At 36.4% G+C, this 18,083-nt stretch overlaps 2 protein-coding genes across 3 annotated transcripts in view; one reads left to right on the top strand and one right to left on the bottom strand.

Moving 5' to 3' along the window:
• The window catches only part of SCOC (short coiled-coil protein), a 39,268-nt gene extending 32,569 nt beyond the window's left edge, over window positions 1-6,699 (top strand). Inside the window, exons 2-4 of one of the 2 annotated variants that reach the window (XR_011490619.1) lie at window positions 833-904; window positions 1,271-1,351; window positions 2,753-4,318. Coding sequence is in view for 1 of the 2 variants with exons in the window: in XM_070474833.1 (XP_070330934.1) it covers window positions 833-904; window positions 1,268-1,351; window positions 6,496-6,689 (350 nt within the window). In the remaining variant the exon portion in view is untranslated. Of the gene's footprint in view, window positions 1-832; window positions 905-1,267; window positions 1,352-2,752; window positions 4,319-6,495 lie in introns of those variants that run through there. The other variant, XM_070474833.1, reaches the window with a different exon arrangement.
• Window positions 6,700-11,532: 4,833 nt separating this feature from the next.
• CLGN (calmegin) overlaps window positions 11,533-18,083 on the bottom strand; it is a 42,433-nt gene continuing 35,882 nt past the window's right edge. Inside the window, exons 11-15 of the mRNA XM_070474832.1 lie at window positions 17,356-17,571; window positions 15,977-16,102; window positions 15,191-15,353; window positions 13,850-13,950; window positions 11,533-12,079 (exon numbers count right to left, since the gene is read on the bottom strand). Of these exons, the coding sequence (XP_070330933.1) occupies window positions 11,999-12,079; window positions 13,850-13,950; window positions 15,191-15,353; window positions 15,977-16,102; window positions 17,356-17,571 (687 nt within the window). The 3' untranslated portion in view covers window positions 11,533-11,998. The remainder of the gene's footprint in view (window positions 12,080-13,849; window positions 13,951-15,190; window positions 15,354-15,976; window positions 16,103-17,355; window positions 17,572-18,083) is intronic.

Below are 18,083 nucleotides of genomic sequence, written 5' to 3'. Positions count from 1 at the left end.
TTCCTCTATTATGTAACAGGTGAAATAGCCAAGTTGATGGCTGTTGTTGCTGAGCAGTCCCAAAGTCACTCACTTTCTCTTTTGACTGTTACCTCTGTCGTCCCTCCCAGACAAGTAGTTGAAGTGGTATGAAAGTGCTCTTCTCTTGGGCAAAGGCCAGATAAAGTTTTCACTGCTAACACCCTTCCTCTTCAATTATGAAGACATTTTGATTGAATGGAGAGGAGTAATTTGTGTGGTCTTCAAATACTAAAAAGGACTGAATAACAGAATTTTTGAGAAACATTTTTGTGATCAGTCTATTTGGATTTATGTATCAGTAGATGTGTGTGTGTATACACATATTTTCATTCAGCTGACCCTTCAACAACAAGGGGATCAGGGGTGCTGACCGTCCACACAATTGAAAATCCACATAAAACTTTATAGTCAGCCCTTCATATATCCAATTCCGCATCTGCAGATTTAATCAACTGCAGGTCGAGTAGTTCTGTAGTAGTGTTTATTGAAAAAAATCTGAGTGTAAGTGGATCTGCAGGGTTCAAAACCTTGTTGAAGGGTCCTCTGTGTGTGTGTGTGCATCTATACCCATCTACGTGTCTTACCTAAAACTTTCTCTGAAGTACAAAGAACCAGAGAATTAAAACCATATGTAAAAGATATGAGAGAGAATAGCTCTAATGCTGGCTAAGTGGGAAGACTTGGGTAGTTTTATCAAACATTATTTGTAATCCATTTGTACTTAGTTAATTCTTTAATAATGCTATGTGTAAAGGAGGTTTAATATCTTTTCTGGACTGAGTGATATCTATGTTTCTTTTTCTTATTGCAGACCATTCATCAAGAATTTTGTATCCAAGGCACAGAAGTTTGTTACCGAAGATGATGAATGCTGACATGGATGGTATGTTCTTTGTTTTCCTTTCTTTATGTTTTGTGGCACACACATTGCTTTATTAAGCAATGAAAAGAGCAGAGAAGCAGTACTTAGAAGGAAGGCTTGGATCTTGGCCAGTTGTACTTATTTATAATCCTATCTAGTTCTAGAAAGAATAAGGCAGCTTCCATTCTTTAACTGTGAGATATTGGTAAAACACTTTACTTCACTTTGGTGTCGTCATCTGTGATGTGGGATCCATCTTTTATTTTACAGGGCTCTTGTATAAGTCAAGGAAGATACTAAATGTAAAATATTTTGCAGATTTTTTATGTGCTATACTACACAAATGGTAGTTAATAATAGTAAATTTGAACCTTTTCATTACAGCAGTTGATGCTGAAAATCAGGTGGAACTGGAGGAAAAAACACGACTTATCAATCAAGTGTTGGAACTCCAACACACACTTGAAGGTTAGCTTCCATTTTGTAGTCTTCTTGACTAACACCCAGGTATTGAAATTGTAAGAATTTGTGTTGCTAAATTTTGTTACTCTGCACAGTTTTAAAATGTATAAACTTCAAAGTCTACTTCAATAGTTTGTTTCTCCTGCCTGTATCTTTGACTGGTGATTTTTAAAACACAGATCTCTCTTAATAAGGAAGTCAAGTAGTATTCTTGTGCTTCCCTCTTTAAGGTCTAACATAATAGGAGCACCCCTTTTAAGTCCCTGCATGGTATTATTAAGTCCACTTTAATAAAGTTTAAATGAAAGTAAAAACAGTGTATTAGCCTCAGAGATTATAAGGGAACTTACCTGAGTCTTTTCATTTCTTAATGTCTTGTATAAAGTCACTTGCACCACCAAAATATCTTTTGGTTTTGGATGAATTTACGAGGTGGTGGTTTTTTTAAATCAGGTTGAGCAGATCATGTCACTCCAGGACTTCCCTTCTCACGGGTAATGAAAGCCAGGTCCCTCTCTGGGAGTCTCTTACTTCCCTTTTACCTCTCAGAGTTCTGTCACACACTACTCAATCATCCTGCCTCAGACACTCCAACCTTCTTGCTTCTCCTCAGGGTCTTAGCAGTTGCTGTTTCCCTGTGTTTGACTCAACCCTTAGTCATTTGCATATCTGTGTGACTTGTTCCCTCACTTCCTTTAGGTCTCTGGTGAATTTCCTTAATCAGAATAGCTGTCCTTGGCTGCACTGTAGGACTGCTTCCCTTTGCTTCCTCTGATCCTTATCCTTCTTGCTTTTTCTCCTGAGGCCCCTGAATGCACATGTGCTCACATGCACACTGCAGTGTCCACTGGGCAAGGGCAGGGACCTTTTTGTTACTATTGCCACTAGAAAAGTACTTGTCTACTAGAAGGCACTGAGAACTTAGTTGCTGGGTGACTGGATAGACGTAGTATCTCTTTTCATCCTCAGGGCCTGCTCTTTTGAATTTCTTGCTAATGCAAAAATACAAAATGATGAATTGTTTGGAAACTGACTGCCTATATCCAGTATGTAAATTTAGTTATGTTCACCTACTACATTTTCTTAAACACTTATAGTAAAGAATAATGGTTTTATGATGCTAAGATATGAACCAAATTCACATAACAATATTTTTAAAAAACAGCCATTTTAAGAATTAACTACTTAACAAAAATGCTGTTTGCAAAGTATAACATTTAACCTAATGTGATATCTCTTTTTAGGAATACTCAGCTTACTTTGTTTACATAACTTCTAAAGTAGTCTGAATTTAAAAACAGAAAACTCAGGATTGTGGTATTTAAGAGTAAATCTTAATAAGCATTTTGTAATATGAAGTCATTGTCACCACTTTATTGATAATGCACTTTTTAATTTTTGATATAGATCTGTCTGCAAGAGTAGATGCAGTTAAGGAAGAAAATCTGAAGCTAAAATCAGAAAACCAAGTTCTCGGACAATATATAGAAAATCTCATGTCAGCTTCTAGTGTTTTTCAAACAACTGACACAAAAAGCAAAAGAAAATAAGGAATTGATATCTCTTATGTCTTACGGAATTGCTGCTGATCTTTTTTTTCTTTAAAACTTGGATAGATCCCAAAAGTTATAGTACTTTTGTTTGTGGCTTCACTGAGTATTTATGAAGATAATGTCAGATCTAGGAAAAATTAAGAGCATAACAGAAGACTTCCATGAGTTTGTGTATTATGTTAGTCTATGAAAATGTGCAAATGTAGAGACTTTATAATTAGAAATGCATATATTTATGAAACTTGAAAATGAATGTTTTATCAAATTTGTTTTGATCTATAGGGTTAGCATTGTCTTATATTGTAGGCATAGAGATACACGCAAATAACTACCGTGTTGTGAAAAAGTAACCAAAATCACGTACTGAATGCACAGCTTTATGTACCCTGTCTACCATCGTGTGCCTCCTTTCCATTTGCTTTCTTGCTGTTTTTCCTTCCCCTAAGGAAAAAATTGGTTTCACATTTGTAAAAAGTGTTTCAGTAGTTAATCATCTAGGAGAGTAGCCTGAACTCTTAACTGTTGAAATTTAACCAAAATAAGATACTTTCTCAGTTAGGGCTTATTTATTGTTTAGTAGTAAGGATAGTAGTTTTGTCTTTCATTAATTGAAAATGAAGGCTATAAAAATGAAGATTTTTCTTTGAATTATGGTATGGGGAAGATTTTTTATTGAAAACTTCCTTTGCACAAAATAACCCACTTGGTATCTGAAAAGATGAATTCTGGTTGTGTGTGTGTTTGAAATAGAAATTTTTGAGGAAAAATAGAAATAGGATGGGAAAAGTACTTGGTAAGTACCTGTAACCAACTGCAAATGTTTCTACTCAAGATTATGTTCTCTCTGGCACAGATTGGATTTTGGAAGGAATATTTTTTAAAAAATGGATTAAGTTTGGCTAACCTTATGTAAACCACACCTGGAAGAGAATAGAGTTTGGTCTCAGGTTTATTTGTAGTACCCAGCAGATCAACTTTGTAAAGTCCATTAAGAGTGGATTAGTATCAGAGTCATGAATAAGATGGGAGAGTTTTACATGTAAACTAATTGATGATTTCTCAGTATTTTATCTACTTCCAGACATCTCTGCAAACCCAACTACTGGTTTGGAGAATTTTAGTCATTTAACCATTTTTAAAAATTTAGTTGAGTAGGTTCCATTTGGTAAGGAAATCAGTAGTGTTAATTAAAATGTTAAATAGGAAAAGAAATCCACTAATATAGTTTATAGTTATTAAATTTAGGCTAATCATGGAATAATCTTATGTTTGTATTGGTGTAAGATTTGATGACTTTAGCTGTTTGAATATATAATAGTCATACTGCAAACATTTTGCCTCTCTTTGTGACCTAATTTTCAAACATTTAAAATGTGTTGCAGTTACACTTTGCTGTTTAATAAAAACCTGTTTCAAAAACTGCGTGTGTTTTGCCTAAGTAGCTTGGATACATATAGTGGTGCAGTGTGGTATATTCAGGGTTGTTCAAAGCCACAGGATTACTTAAGTATCAGTTACTGAATTTTTAAGGGAATACTATATTAAATAAAACAATGATATTATACATTACTTTAAAAAATAAAAGCAAAGAATTCAAAGAGAAGGATCCAAGATTGTCAGGAGAAAGGTGGTTGTAATTTTTTAGGTTAGGTTAGGCTAAACTCTTTTAACAAGAAACACAGTGACTAAATATATGGAAGTTTTCTCTTCCAGCTAATGGTTCTGAGGTGAGCATTATAAACTAGTAGGCTTTATGAGCTGGGGATTTCTCTGCCATTTTCAGCCATGGCTTTCAAGTCACATTAGTTTTCTCTATTCAGATTTGTAGCAGAAAGTGCCTGGTGAACACATGCAGGGTTTTATGGGCTGGGCCTGCCTGGTAATGGCTCCTGTCTTCTCACATTCCCAAGGGTGTGGGAATTTACTTAAACCTAGATGCAAGAGTTGCTGAGAAATGTAACCCCTGGCTGGAAGCCGTGTTCCAGCTACAACTTTATTATGGAAGCAGACAGAGGATAAGGTGGTAGCAGCCTTGGCCACAGCCCTCCTCTTGTGCTGTGAAGTATCTGTGCCCAACTTTTCCCATACATAGAACATACTCAGCCTCTCCTTGTCCAGTTCTGATGCAGTGCAAAATCCAGGATCTCTATCAAGGTCTGTCAGTTGTAGATGTGACTCCTCATAGTCTGACCACCTTTAAACTGATGACAGATTATATAACTCCCCTGCATAAGAACTTTCAAAGATGCGAGTGTGCCTTTGCATGTCCAGTCATGTAAGTTAACGTGTCTAGTGTATATTGTCACCTGCATGTACCCTCTGTAAGTGTCGTGTTTTTGTGTACTGTACAGTACTACAGCATCGTAATTTCAAGCCCAGGAAGCAAGTGTAAAAGCTGTGATACATAGCAGATTGTGTTAATTGGGTACATAGGCTAACTTTGTTGAAGTTATGAACAAGTTGGACTTAGCAGTTTGCTCTTTGAAGGGAACTCATTCATATGTAAGGGACTTACTGTATTTGCTCTGTCCATTTATAATGGTGTAGTGGAGATATAATACCCAAATAACTCTTAATTTGGAAAATGGAACAAAGGGAAACACATCAAAATCACTGTGGAATACTCCTGGGAGAGACACCCTGGAAGATTCTGTTTCATAGTGGACAAAGTTCCTTGATTAGACCTGTATGTAATCTCTGGCAAGGGACTTCCCTTATTCCTTGCCCTCCATGGCTCCAAATTCACTGCAGATGGTGATTGCAGCCATGAAATTAAAAGACGCTTACTCCTTGGAAGGAAGGTTATAACCAACCTAGACAGCATATTAAAAAGCAGAGACATTACTTTGTCAACAAAGGTCTAGTCAAGGCTATGGTTTTTCCAGTGGTCATGTATGGATGTGAGAGTTGGACTATAAAGAAAGCTGAGCGCCGAAGAATTGATGCTTTTGAACTGTGGTGTTGGAGAAGACTCTTAAGAGTCCCTTGGAGATCCAACCAGTCCATCCTAAAGGAAATCAGTCCTGAGTGTTATTGGAAGGACTGATGTTGAAGCTGAAACTCCCAATACTTTGGCCACCTGATGCAAAGAGCTGACTCATTTGAAAAGACCCTGATGCTGGGAAAGATTGAAGGCAGGAGGAGAAGGGGACGACAAGAGGATGAGATGGTTGGATGGCATCACCGACTCAGTGGACATGGGTTTGTGTGGACTTGGTGATGGGAGTTGGTGATGGACAGGGAGGCCTGGCGTGCTGCAGTTCATGGGATCGCAAAGAGTCGGACACGACAGTGACTGAACTGAACCATGGCTCCCCCTTGCTGGAAAGTTACTTATCCATCCCGGCCCCCTTCCCGGGACTCTGAAGGAGTTTAGGGGTGTTCCCTGCACAGGTTTACGTTAATGAAACAGCCCACTTCTTGCGGGTGTGAGTTTGGTGCCCATCGTTTGCAGGCCAGGCTCACATTTCTCGGGCTGTACAGTTCCCTCAGAAATAGACTTCTTGTCTATATGTTTCAGTTCCATATGCTGGAAATCACAATCACACTCTTTTCTAGACCAAATTCTCCAAAGTTTCTTACTTTCCTTCCTCACAGGACCCTGCCTCTCTGAATGGACCCTGCCTCCTTTAATGGAGGCTACTTTGAAACCATCTGAAAACAGGACTGGGAATGCAGCATCCAGGTATCACTGCAGGGCCGGGTTCCTTTGTCTGCCTAACACTTGTCAGAGAAGTCTTCACTGGGCTTCCCCTTCTACCTCCCACACCTCAAGAATAAAACAATGCTGAACTTCTGCCATTCAGGGTACAGAAATAATTAGCTTTCCTAATGTTGTAAGGTACCTAATACGTGATTTTTCTCTGTTCCATCTCTGCTTGGAAACTAAATTCCTTCTTGTGATACCTTCTTGCTATAAGCATTCGGGCACACCCAATTCATTTCATATTCGGCCTTTTCCAACTGCCATCCTACAGCTGTTAACCCAAAAGGTGACAAAGTGTTACTTGAAATACATGCCCCACCTGCTTGCTATACAGATGGTTAACCAATGCACAGGGAGCCTAGTGGGTTGTAAAGAGCTGGACATGACTGAGCATACACACACATACACACACACTCTTAATCATGGCAGTATCTTCCGGATGTCAATTTCTATATTAGAAATACAGGTGGTAAACTGCACAGAGACTGTGCCTAGCTTGTGATAAAGACTCTCCTTAACCGAAGTTTAGCCAGGTTCTTCTGAGCCCTCTTTCTCACTAGGCCTCGTATCTCAGGTCCCGTCTTCAGCCTGACTATGACTAGTCCATTGTTAGTAAAAATCCTGCTGCATCAGTTTAGGGAGAATTCCCCTACTCTCAAAATCTTATCACCCTGCCGACCTTCAGCAAGAATCCTGTTAAATCAGCATGGCAAGCACCCCCCTACCTTGGTGTCTTCTCTTGGTGATTTTCCACCCACTGGTGACGCACTTCCACTCTGCTTGATGACTATACATCCTCAGCCGTCTTCACTGTAGTTGGGAGTTGAGCCCATTCTCTTGCCCCTGTCACCACAGCCTTGGCCCCTGCTGCAATAGCCCTGAATAAAGTCTTCTGTGCTGTTTTAACCAGTGTCAGAGTGCATTTTTAATTCCCAGTTCTAAATGCTAGAGGAATGACAACTTGCAGGGACCCCTCTTCCTCAGGGTCTCCAGCAGAAATTCCCTCAATACTAACACTAGGTTCCATCCAAAATTTGTCTTTATATTCACTATGAACTTTCCTTACAGCAAGTCAGTACAGCTCATAACGTCTTATCTGTAACTCTTGGGCCAGATGTTTCAGAATTTGGAATTTTTCATACATGATGAAGTATTATGTAACTCATACACCAATACAGCTTGGGGAAGTACTTGTAATCAAATACATTTAACACGTTTGTAGCGAAATGTATGAATACTAAGATAAATGAACACTAAAAGTAGTCTGTTAGGGAAGTCAGGTTTGGCTGCCAAATGAGTTTTGATGTCAAACATGAAAAAACTTTATAGATTTTCAGATTTTTGGAATTGTACGTGTAACAACAAAACAATTTGTTAAGTAACCAAAATCATCGAAGCTTGCAGTTTCAACCAGTTTGTTAATCAGTCGGGTCCGACTCTTTGCGACTCCATGGTCTGTAGCCCACCAGGCTCCTGTGTCCATGGGATTCTCCAGGCAAGAACACTGGAGTGGGTTGCCATGCTCTTCTCCAAGGGATCTTCTGACCAGGGATGGAACCCAGGTCTCCTGCACTGGAGGTAAGATTCTTTACCATCTGAGCCACCAGGGAAGCCCTCCAACCAGTTTGATGTCACATTTCTATTCCTTTCATTACTCTTCCCTCTGATCTAGTCTTTTTCCAAATGAGAAATGGAAAGTGAATTATATATTCTAGGATGACTTTTATGATCCAAAGCAAAGCAAAATTGATCTTAGTTCTTTAGAATGTAGCCTTTCTTTACCTTCCCTGATAATTGTGTAGTTCCCTATCTTGAGTTATCACCCTCTAGTGGTTGCTAAGACCACTTGTAAATCATGAAAGAAAAGAGAATGTGACTTAACATGAAAGGGTTAAGAATTGAAAGAAAGACTTAATTGCCTCTTAGCTACTCTATCCACAAGACAAGCTACAGACTATTTCATTTAAATCATAGAGATTAATGAAATTTGATGAAATTTACTATAACTAGGACTTTACATTGGCCTTAGGAGAAGGAAATGGCAACCCACTCCAGTACTCTTGCCTGGAGAATTCCAGGGATGGCGAAGAAGCCTGCTGGGCTGCCATCTATGGAGTTGGCAGAGAGTCTGACGCAACTGATGCAACTTAGCAGCAGCAGTAGGACCTAATTTACCATATAATGGAAGGGGGTATTAAGGAGCAATGACAAAAGCTAAAGTAATACATTGTAATCAACTGTATAATGTATTTGCCTTGTTTTAAATTTCTATATTATCTATAGATGGCTTACCAAATGTTCAATTAAAACGTTAAATTACTCCAAAATTTTACAAAGGATTTAAAATTATATTCATCTAAGAAACATAAAATGTGTGATATGATACCATGTTAGGTGTTAAAAGATCATTTAAAAATTACCCTGTTGCCCATCTTTTTCTAAAATTACCATTGCTCTTCCTTCCATGTATTTTGATCTCTGTACAAACTCCAACTGCATTCAAAAATACATTTTTTTTTCTTACTGTAATGATGTAAAGTAATTAGCCTCCAACTAATAAAAAAAAAAAAAAAAAAAAAAAAAACATTTTTTTTTCTCCCATCAGCCAGCCTTTTTCTCCCATCAGCCAGCCTACTTCATCTGACCTATCAGATTAGAGATAATTTTATTTCCTGAACTCCACAGCTACCATACTATGGAAACAAGAGCTATAATTTGGGAAGATATTCTTAAAATTTATGTAGAAATGCTATTACTATGTTTAAATAAACTCTTTACATGAGACTTAAGGAGTTATCCGACATTAGCCATCTGATATTTCATCTCTAAATCCTGCTGAAGTTAAAAACATAACCACAATTGACAAAAGAAAAAACTTCACAGTTGCCTAGAGTATATTTAAATTTATAGTAAGGTATTTATGTTTTAACTATTCTGAATAGTTTTCACTGAAAACTATGTTTTCTAAATTAGTATTCTAAATTTCTAAGGTTCATTAAATTCATTACTAGTAGTTAATATTGACATGTAAGGAATTTTATCTTCTGTTTCTTGCAAATGTGGACTGATGCTTCAAAAAAGCTCTTAGTTCTAGTAGCCTATCTTTCTAAGGAATGACCAATGGAAACAAGGCTACCTTAAAAAAAAACTCAAGAAAAAGAAAGCTATTTTAGTCTTATCAAGGTAAAAAGCCCCCCAAAAATAAAGAGAAGAGCAAAATACATTAATTTTTCTCCTTTATTAGAGAAAAGGATAAAACTTAAATATTTAAAACAATAGAGTCAGATTAGGGTGGTAGAAGGAAAAAATGACCTCATTATTAAAGAAAACTCTATGCTTTGTCTACTGAGTGCATGTAGCACAGATGTTTTTAAGTTTTGGTTAAACCTGTCAGCCAAAGGTATATTCACAGAGGGGACACCCCCAGAAAAGAGCAGCGAACTGGCAAAACTGGTTGCTCAGATTTTACCACTGCAAGCTCATGGAGTTTAACCAAATGTTTAAGTTTAAATGAATCTGCAATCAAGAAATTTTAAAAAGCTTTAATAAATCTTTAGGGGAAAAAAGATCACATACAAGACACTTGTCAAGCAGGAAGTTTCCCATAAAAATTTACCTCATGAAGTAGCAGTTTACTTTCAAAAACATTGTCATCTAGAACTATTCAATGTGTCTAGTTCATTTAAAGTACATAGCAAGAAAAGGAGGCCTTGCAAGATATGTTAGGTTTAGTTCATATTAAATAAATACGAAGTATGGTTAGCCATGTATTAAGATTGTCCACCACCAATATATGGAAAGTTCAGAACACAGCAATGAATGTAAAAGCACTTATTTTCAATTCACTCTCTGAAATAAGTGAATAGTGGCTACACTAGCTATCTGGCTTCCTTCCTTCAGTCAGAGGAGAAGTTAGAAACTCTTTTTCCTTATACATGAGCTTTAAATGTATTAGTGGGAAGGAGGCTAGCCCAATGATGGGATGTGTATGTTCATGAAGGAATCCAAAATATCACCCAACTAGTACAGAGTTCTCAAGATAGTATTAAACTAGTTTCATGGCCTCAAAGATTTAGATCACCTTCCAAAGGGTTTATCACCCAAACATGAAAAATTCTTAGATATGTTAAATGGAATAATACAGTTCTACTATAATGCACTTCTGTAACTTCTGGTACCTATAGTCATCCCTTGGTATCCATGGGAGGTTGGTTCCAGGACCCGTGGCAGATATCAAAATTCACAGATGCTCAAGTCCCACAGTTGACCATCTTTATCTGCAGATTCTGCATTGGAGGATTCAACCAACTACCTACCACGGGGTACTGTAGAATTAATTGGGGGAAAACATCCACATACACGTGGACTCATGCAGTTCAAACCTGTGTTGTTCAAGGGTCAATGCTATTTTAAAAAGAGGAGCAACAGTCTGTCTACTATAGAGGGAGCTTTGAAACTAGACAAGACAATAGATTTGAATTTGTCAGAAAAAAGATAAAAATACAAAACATGATGAACGATATCTATCAGCCACTAGAATCTCTTAATGATCAGACCCCAATAATAATTTACCTATTAAAGTGGGTATTGTCTAAAGAAGAAAAAATACTTAAATTTCGTTTTTAAGAGCAATGTAGGCATAAGCAATCTTGTGAATAGGGTAATCCATTCTGGCATAAAACAACTATAACAGCTTGAAAAATATCTGTACACCATTTCATTTTGATAAACCTCTTATCTCTGTATTCAAATGTAAATATGCTGCACTATTAACCAGTGATTCTACGAATGATAGACACGTTTTTGTTTTGTTGACTGGTCTGTCAACAAAGCACCTTTTTAAAGGATTCTGTAATTTAAGTGAACAATGGACTATAACTATAATTTGACACAAACTAGGTAAACATGGGTCACATACACACTTTCAATTGTTGGCAGAACCAAACAGCCATACAGAAACTTTATTGCAATTAGCTCTGTACAACAGAACACTCTCTCACTTATACTATAGAACTACCAGGTATATTGTGGTATAGCCATTTAAGGGGAAATTCCAGTAACTGACTTGTCCCATAGCAATGAAGCCACTGCATATTATTTTGCTCTGTAGAAACCAAAACTTTCTCCTAACTATGAAAACTGTGTAACCTCTAATGATATTAATCTCTTAAAATATGACATGTAACGTGCCACTTTTCTTTTATTCTAAATTCAAAGACCAGATAACTTCAAATATTTTTCATTTCTGAAAAAGAAGATTAAAAGAAATGTCTGAAAGAATAACATTGCTAGATAGTAGAAAAGGGATGTGCAGATTGACTCAAGCGCAGTTCTGGCACACCGGCTTGAGAACGCCAGCTTGCTCTCTCAGGAATGGAAAACACTTGGAGCAGCTTACTCCTTCCGCACTCTTCTTTTGCGTACTGACTTTATTGGTCCGTCTCCAGATCCTGTGCTCTCATCTGCCTCCTTCATCTAGGAAAAAACATCATGAAAATGTTTATTTTCAGACACTAGGCAACTAGTAGACAGTAGTATGTAAAATATTTCTTATTCTCCAAAATACATGTTTCTAATCAAATTCTTCACACTTCTTTAATTAACGATCGGTCAAAAACGTGTATATAAATTGATGTGTTTCAGTTTGTTCATCTTTTGCCATGATTACATTTTTAGAGTAACTCTGCCTGTCAGATATGCATCTGACAAGGGATAATGCTAACAGCTCAATTCATGATTTTATCTCATGATTTCCAACTAATGTCATGGTTAATTAAAGGTTGCATAATGTTTTCATGTGGATAGTAACCACTAACTATACATCACAATGTCTCTGTAATAAGGAACTGCTGCACTGGTTTTACAGAGACTTTTCTAGAACTTCTGGAACACAGTACTTGAGAAAAATTAGGAGAGAGGAAAGGGAAACATCAAACTTATGGTTTGGGTTTTATCTATTCCTTCCAGAATAATCATTTGTACGTAAATTAAACTTGTATAACAAGTAAATAATGGAGGTATTATACAAAATAGTTAAAATTATTTCTCAAGGTTATGCTATATAAAAATTGATTTATTTTAGCTCACTGACAAATGCATAAAAGATTAAAAGACTGGAACATGGAATTAATATACTTTTTAAAGATACACAAGATATTTTTTTTACAAAGCAAAATATAACTAGAATAAGTGTTCCATGTATAATTACAAGTATTATTATTAAACGTATAACAGAGGGAAACAAGGACTGTTTAAAACTATGTTCTGGAAGAAACTTTCTTCACCCAGATCCCTCTCAATAAGGTATTTGTAATGATCCCCCAAATATATTTAAAAACTCACAAGACAGTTAAGACTAGTAACCAGGCATATGTACAGAATAAGCTTTAGAAAACACTTAAAACAATAAAAACAGATATTTATTTGGGTGATTTCTTCAAACAGACAAAACAGAATGTTTATTCATACACAACAGTCCAGGCATCATGGACATTTACCCTGCCTACCTCTAAGCTACGAGAGTGATGGGGACAGTGACTCTGTCGGGTAAGGTTGTGCAGCTCTCAAAAGGCCAGAAGTAGAGAAAACAGGCTTTTGGGGGTATATAGTAGGTTAAAAAAAGAAAAAGAAACCTCTGATTCTGAATTATACCCTGGATGATTCTGATTTTATAACTGACTATAAAAAAGGGCACTGTGAAAAATTTTATTATACATCAGGATGGAGGAAAAAAGGGCAGACATATCAAGTTAATGAAAAAACCAAGCTTAAAGATTTGAGAAAAACACCACAACTAGACACAGTACTCCACTAGCCAATGAATGAAATCCTTTAAAATTTTACAGTAAATATAAACGTGACAGAATGTTTTCACAATGGCTATAAAGAAGACTGCCTTATAATAAACATAATTACCTCTTAAATATTCAATTGGCCTGCTTGTTACAACTTTCAACAAAACACTTCAATAAAAATTCTTTTTTTTAAACAGATGTAGTTCTCTATTTTGCAAACCAAAGGCTTATTTTATACTATTTCATTAGGCATTAGGAGGATATGAATTAGTTTTTTCATGCTTTCCTTATGGATACATTTTATACCAATATGTATGATCTTTAAGAAAGCTGGGAGAAAATATGGCAAAAAAATTCTTCACAAACGAGATCACTACTTTTATTAAAATATTTTTATAGACTAACAATCATACGTAGAAACTAGTTTATTTTCTGTTAAAGAGATGCTTACCTCATCCTCTGATCCAGACTTATTGGATTTATTACCTTCTTCTTGTCCTTCTATAATTTCAATTTCTTCTTCACTCTTTTCCTCAGGTTCACCTTCCTCTTCTAGAATTTTTTATTAAACAGATTTTATTCAAGGAAAAAGACTCAATGAATTAGAATTTTTCTACTTAAAAGTATTAAGTAAAAGTGGAGGAGTGCATTTAAATTCCAACATTTGAAAGCAATGTCTTTCATTAGACATTTTTTAAAATTAAATACAAGTACTCGTTATTTTACCACAACTCACTGGAAAAGACCCTGATGCTGGGAAAGGTTGAGGGTGTGAGGAGAAGGGGACGACAGAGGATGAGATGGCTGAATGGCATCATCGACTCAATGGACATGAGTTTGAGTAAGCTGTGGGAGATAGTGAAGAACAGGGAAGCCTGGCATGCTGCAGTCCATGGGGTCACCAAGAGTCGGACATGACTGAGCAACTAAACAACAACAATAAATAAATCATCATATCTGGGGAAAGGAGCAGGTTTAAAGAATTTTTTTTTAAAGAATTTTAAAAAATTCAGTCTGTATGTGAAATGAATCAAAGAATATATGCGTATGTATACACATAAATATGTAAATATACATGTGTGCTTTGAGAGAGCATGGTTTTTGAGTCAACTGTTTCATCAACTATTAAGTTAAAAATAGTGCTCAAAACATAGTGCAGGTTATAAAGGGCTCATTCTGGAGCCTGGCCTGGGACATCTGGCAAACATCAATAGTTTTACTGCTACCTAGATGTGTACAAGGAAGCCTCACTGGAGAGGTGCCAGAAAGCTGCAGCTGTCTTCACTTCTAACGTCTTCTGGAGTTTAGTTGAGGGTAGGAAGGGACATATGATTCAGCAATCCTTTGAATAGATTAAACTACTGGTTTGATATGATAACTATTTGATAAACAACAGCCCTCGGTGTGGATTCTGTTGCTGCATCACCTGTCTTAAACCAATTACTCCTCCACAGAAGCTGTGATCTGTGCCTCCCATCCCATCCTTGGAGGAAAGAAAAACCCTTGCAAAAACCTCTGACATATGGGATTGATAGCTGCTAGGTTCTGAAGCAACTGAACAATTCTGACAACCCTTTCTTCCTAGAAGAGAGAACTCATACACTGGATGTCTGCTCAGGTACAACCCAGGCAAGGATGGTACTCCTCTTCACCACAGTCACACACTCTTGCAGATTCAGATGGTATGAATCTGACAACAGACAAGTGCAACAGCTACTGTGTACCACTTAATCTACTGTTTTTAATGAGCTCTGCCCAGGGCCCCCTTTATATATTGCCATCACTGTCCTACCTTTTTCAACAATTTCACCATCACTTTGCTTTCTTTCCTCTTCCAAGTCAGCTGGCTTCTCCAGGGCGGCTTTCTCTTCCCTCACTTCCTGCTCCAGTGCGCCCTTGGTTTGTGGTTTACATATGTCCAGTTTTTTGAAATCCACATCTTCATCATATTTTTTCTGTGGTAGTTTAACATAAGCTATTTTTACTAAAAGCAAAGCACTATTTTAAAAGAACATCTTTTTTTTTTTTTTTGCAATGACGGATATCACACATGCGCCGAAAGAACTAATGCTTTTGAACTATGGTGTTGGAGAAGACTCTTGAGAGCCCCTTGGACTGCAAGGAGATCCAACCAGTCCATCCTAAAGGAGATCAGTCCTGGGTGTTCATTGGAAGGACTGATGCTGAAGCTGAAACTCCAATACTTTGGCCACCTGATGCAAAGAACTGACTCATTTGAAAAGACCCTGATGCTGGGAAAGATTGAAGGTGGAAGGAGAAGGGGACGACAGAGGATGAGGTGGTTGGATGATATCACGGACCGATGGACATGAGTTTGAACAAGTTCCAGGAGATGGTGATGGACGGGGAAACCTGGCATGCTGCAGTCCATGGGGTGGCAAAGAGTCAGACACGACTGAGCAACTGAACTGAACTGATATCATACACAGTGAACTCTCAGTAAAAACTTACAGGAAATTTAGTTTAGTACTTTTAGGAACTCCTGACTCCATTTATAGAACTCCTAAACACTAAGAGATTTTTTTTTTTAACGTTGAAGGAAATTTATTTTCTTTACCTTTACTTTTCTTGGCCAACAAAATGAAGTAATTAATGCTATTGGAAGCCCTGCTGTCACAAGGTAAATGAACCAAAGCCACGGGCGCTGTTCAGTAGCTGACATCAATTGTTTGAATATACTAGGCTAAAGAAGAAATAAGCATAAAAAGGCAATTCAGATTTTATAAACTTTCATTCATAAATACAGCCTACAAAAACAAAAAAACTTATTTCACCTAGGTAGTATTCTACTAAGGAGTCAAACTTATAAGACAAAAAATATTTTCGATTTTATACTTTGTTAAGTTTAAACAATCTTTAAAAAAAAAAAATGTTTATCTGGCATGCCAGTTCTTGGTTGTGACACGTGGGATCTACTTCCCCAACGAGGGATCAAACCCAGGCCCCCTGCACTGAAAGCACCAAGTCCTAGCCACGGGCCACCAGGGAAGCCCCTTAAACAAGCTGTAATTATTCACATGCACTGCAGTTTGACACCGGGTAGTAGAAGATACATTATACTATACAGGTGAATACTGCTAATTCTCCAGCAAGAATTAGGACAGTTCTCTTTTCTGGTAAGTTTCAGGATAGTACTACTCATCATGGATGTATTACTTGGTTCATTTAGAAGTAAACTCTCTAACTCATTTTGTACTTTTAAAGAACTTACAAAAAAAAAAGAGAAAAGTCAGCCTAAGAATAGCTATGTTTTTTCTTATTTCTTAACAAATTTCACACACAAACTTCAGGAAGCAAATTGCTCAAATGTTTTAGTTAAAAGAGTTTCAAAATGAGAATCCTTTTACCTTTATTTACTCTTTTGAGGTTTTTGCTAATATTCAAAGAAACCTAATATAAGGTACATTTTTCTTTAGGGTAATTGGTTTTAAAGCTAGATAAGATTCTCCAAGATGCACTGTGTTGAAATATTTAGCTTAAGCTTTCCTAAGTGGTGTTAAAATTTTGGGGAAAAACTAGAACATAATAATTAAATTTTAAAAGTTTCTGTACTCTTTTAAGTGAAAAGTAGTTAAAATTAATAAAGGTTTAGATTTCTGTTCCCACTTAGGCCTCAAACTGATAAGGTGACAAGATATTAAGTCTCATTTCTAATAGTAGTAATAACAGTCTCATTTCTATAAACAATCAAAAGGCATTCAATCATTTATGCTATCATAATCTAATAAATGAAGATTTACATATATATAATTCACTATACAGTTTATAATGAAGTTGTAGCATAATTTGGTGAAGCTCATATTCTGTCTACATAGATTTAACTATGTTTCTTCAGCATTTACTAATTATTGCACCTATTTACTCTTCAAAAGGCCATCTGTATAACCTATAACCAGGACCATATCCTATTATTATCATATGCTAAATACTGTGTACCTCATTAGCATTTTCTATCAGTATCTTCACTGCCCAACCATCTGCAGCCCAGCGGTCTGCTACTTCCTTTTCTGAACATACAATAAAATTATCAAAGTAGATATCAGAGGTCATGGACCAAAGCTCTAAACCAAGAGCACGGAAAGAAGTCAGAAGAAATGGGTGATTGTCTTCAAAATAATCTGGATTAGGAATTTTTCGAGGACTCCAGATGCCCTGGAAAAAAAATAATTTAAACACATTTTCAAACAACAATTTCATTATAAGTGTTACTCAAGAAGCAGTTGCTGTTGAATGAAATTAGCAATACTAACTGGAAAAAAAGAAAACTTTAACTGATAATTAATTCATTAGTAATTCACTGGAAATAAAATCTTATTTCCTCTTATCCTGTACACTATGTTCCCTATGAATAATACTGACTTTAAACTCAGCCAAAAAAAAAAAAAAAAAAAGGCAGAGTGAAAGTCCCACAGAAACTTGAGTAATTAAATTTCACAATTGGGAGGGGGGACCGGCATGGGGAATACATGTAAATCCATGGCTAATTCATTTCAATGTATGACAAAAACCACTGCAATGTTATAAAGCAATTAGCCTCCAACTAATAAAAATAAATGGAAAAAATAAATAAATAAATTTCACAATTGATACTATATTAGATGAGTTTCTTTCTTTTTTACATTTAGTAAAGATACTCAAGGCACAATATCATTAAAATTGCTCAA

Source organism: Odocoileus virginianus, chromosome 12 (genome assembly GCF_023699985.2).
Source record: "Odocoileus virginianus isolate 20LAN1187 ecotype Illinois chromosome 12, Ovbor_1.2, whole genome shotgun sequence".
In the NCBI taxonomy this organism is placed as follows: domain Eukaryota; kingdom Metazoa; phylum Chordata; class Mammalia; order Artiodactyla; family Cervidae; genus Odocoileus; species Odocoileus virginianus.
The sequence above is the reverse complement of the archived record's forward strand: the minus strand, read 5'-3'. Positions and strand labels throughout refer to the sequence as shown.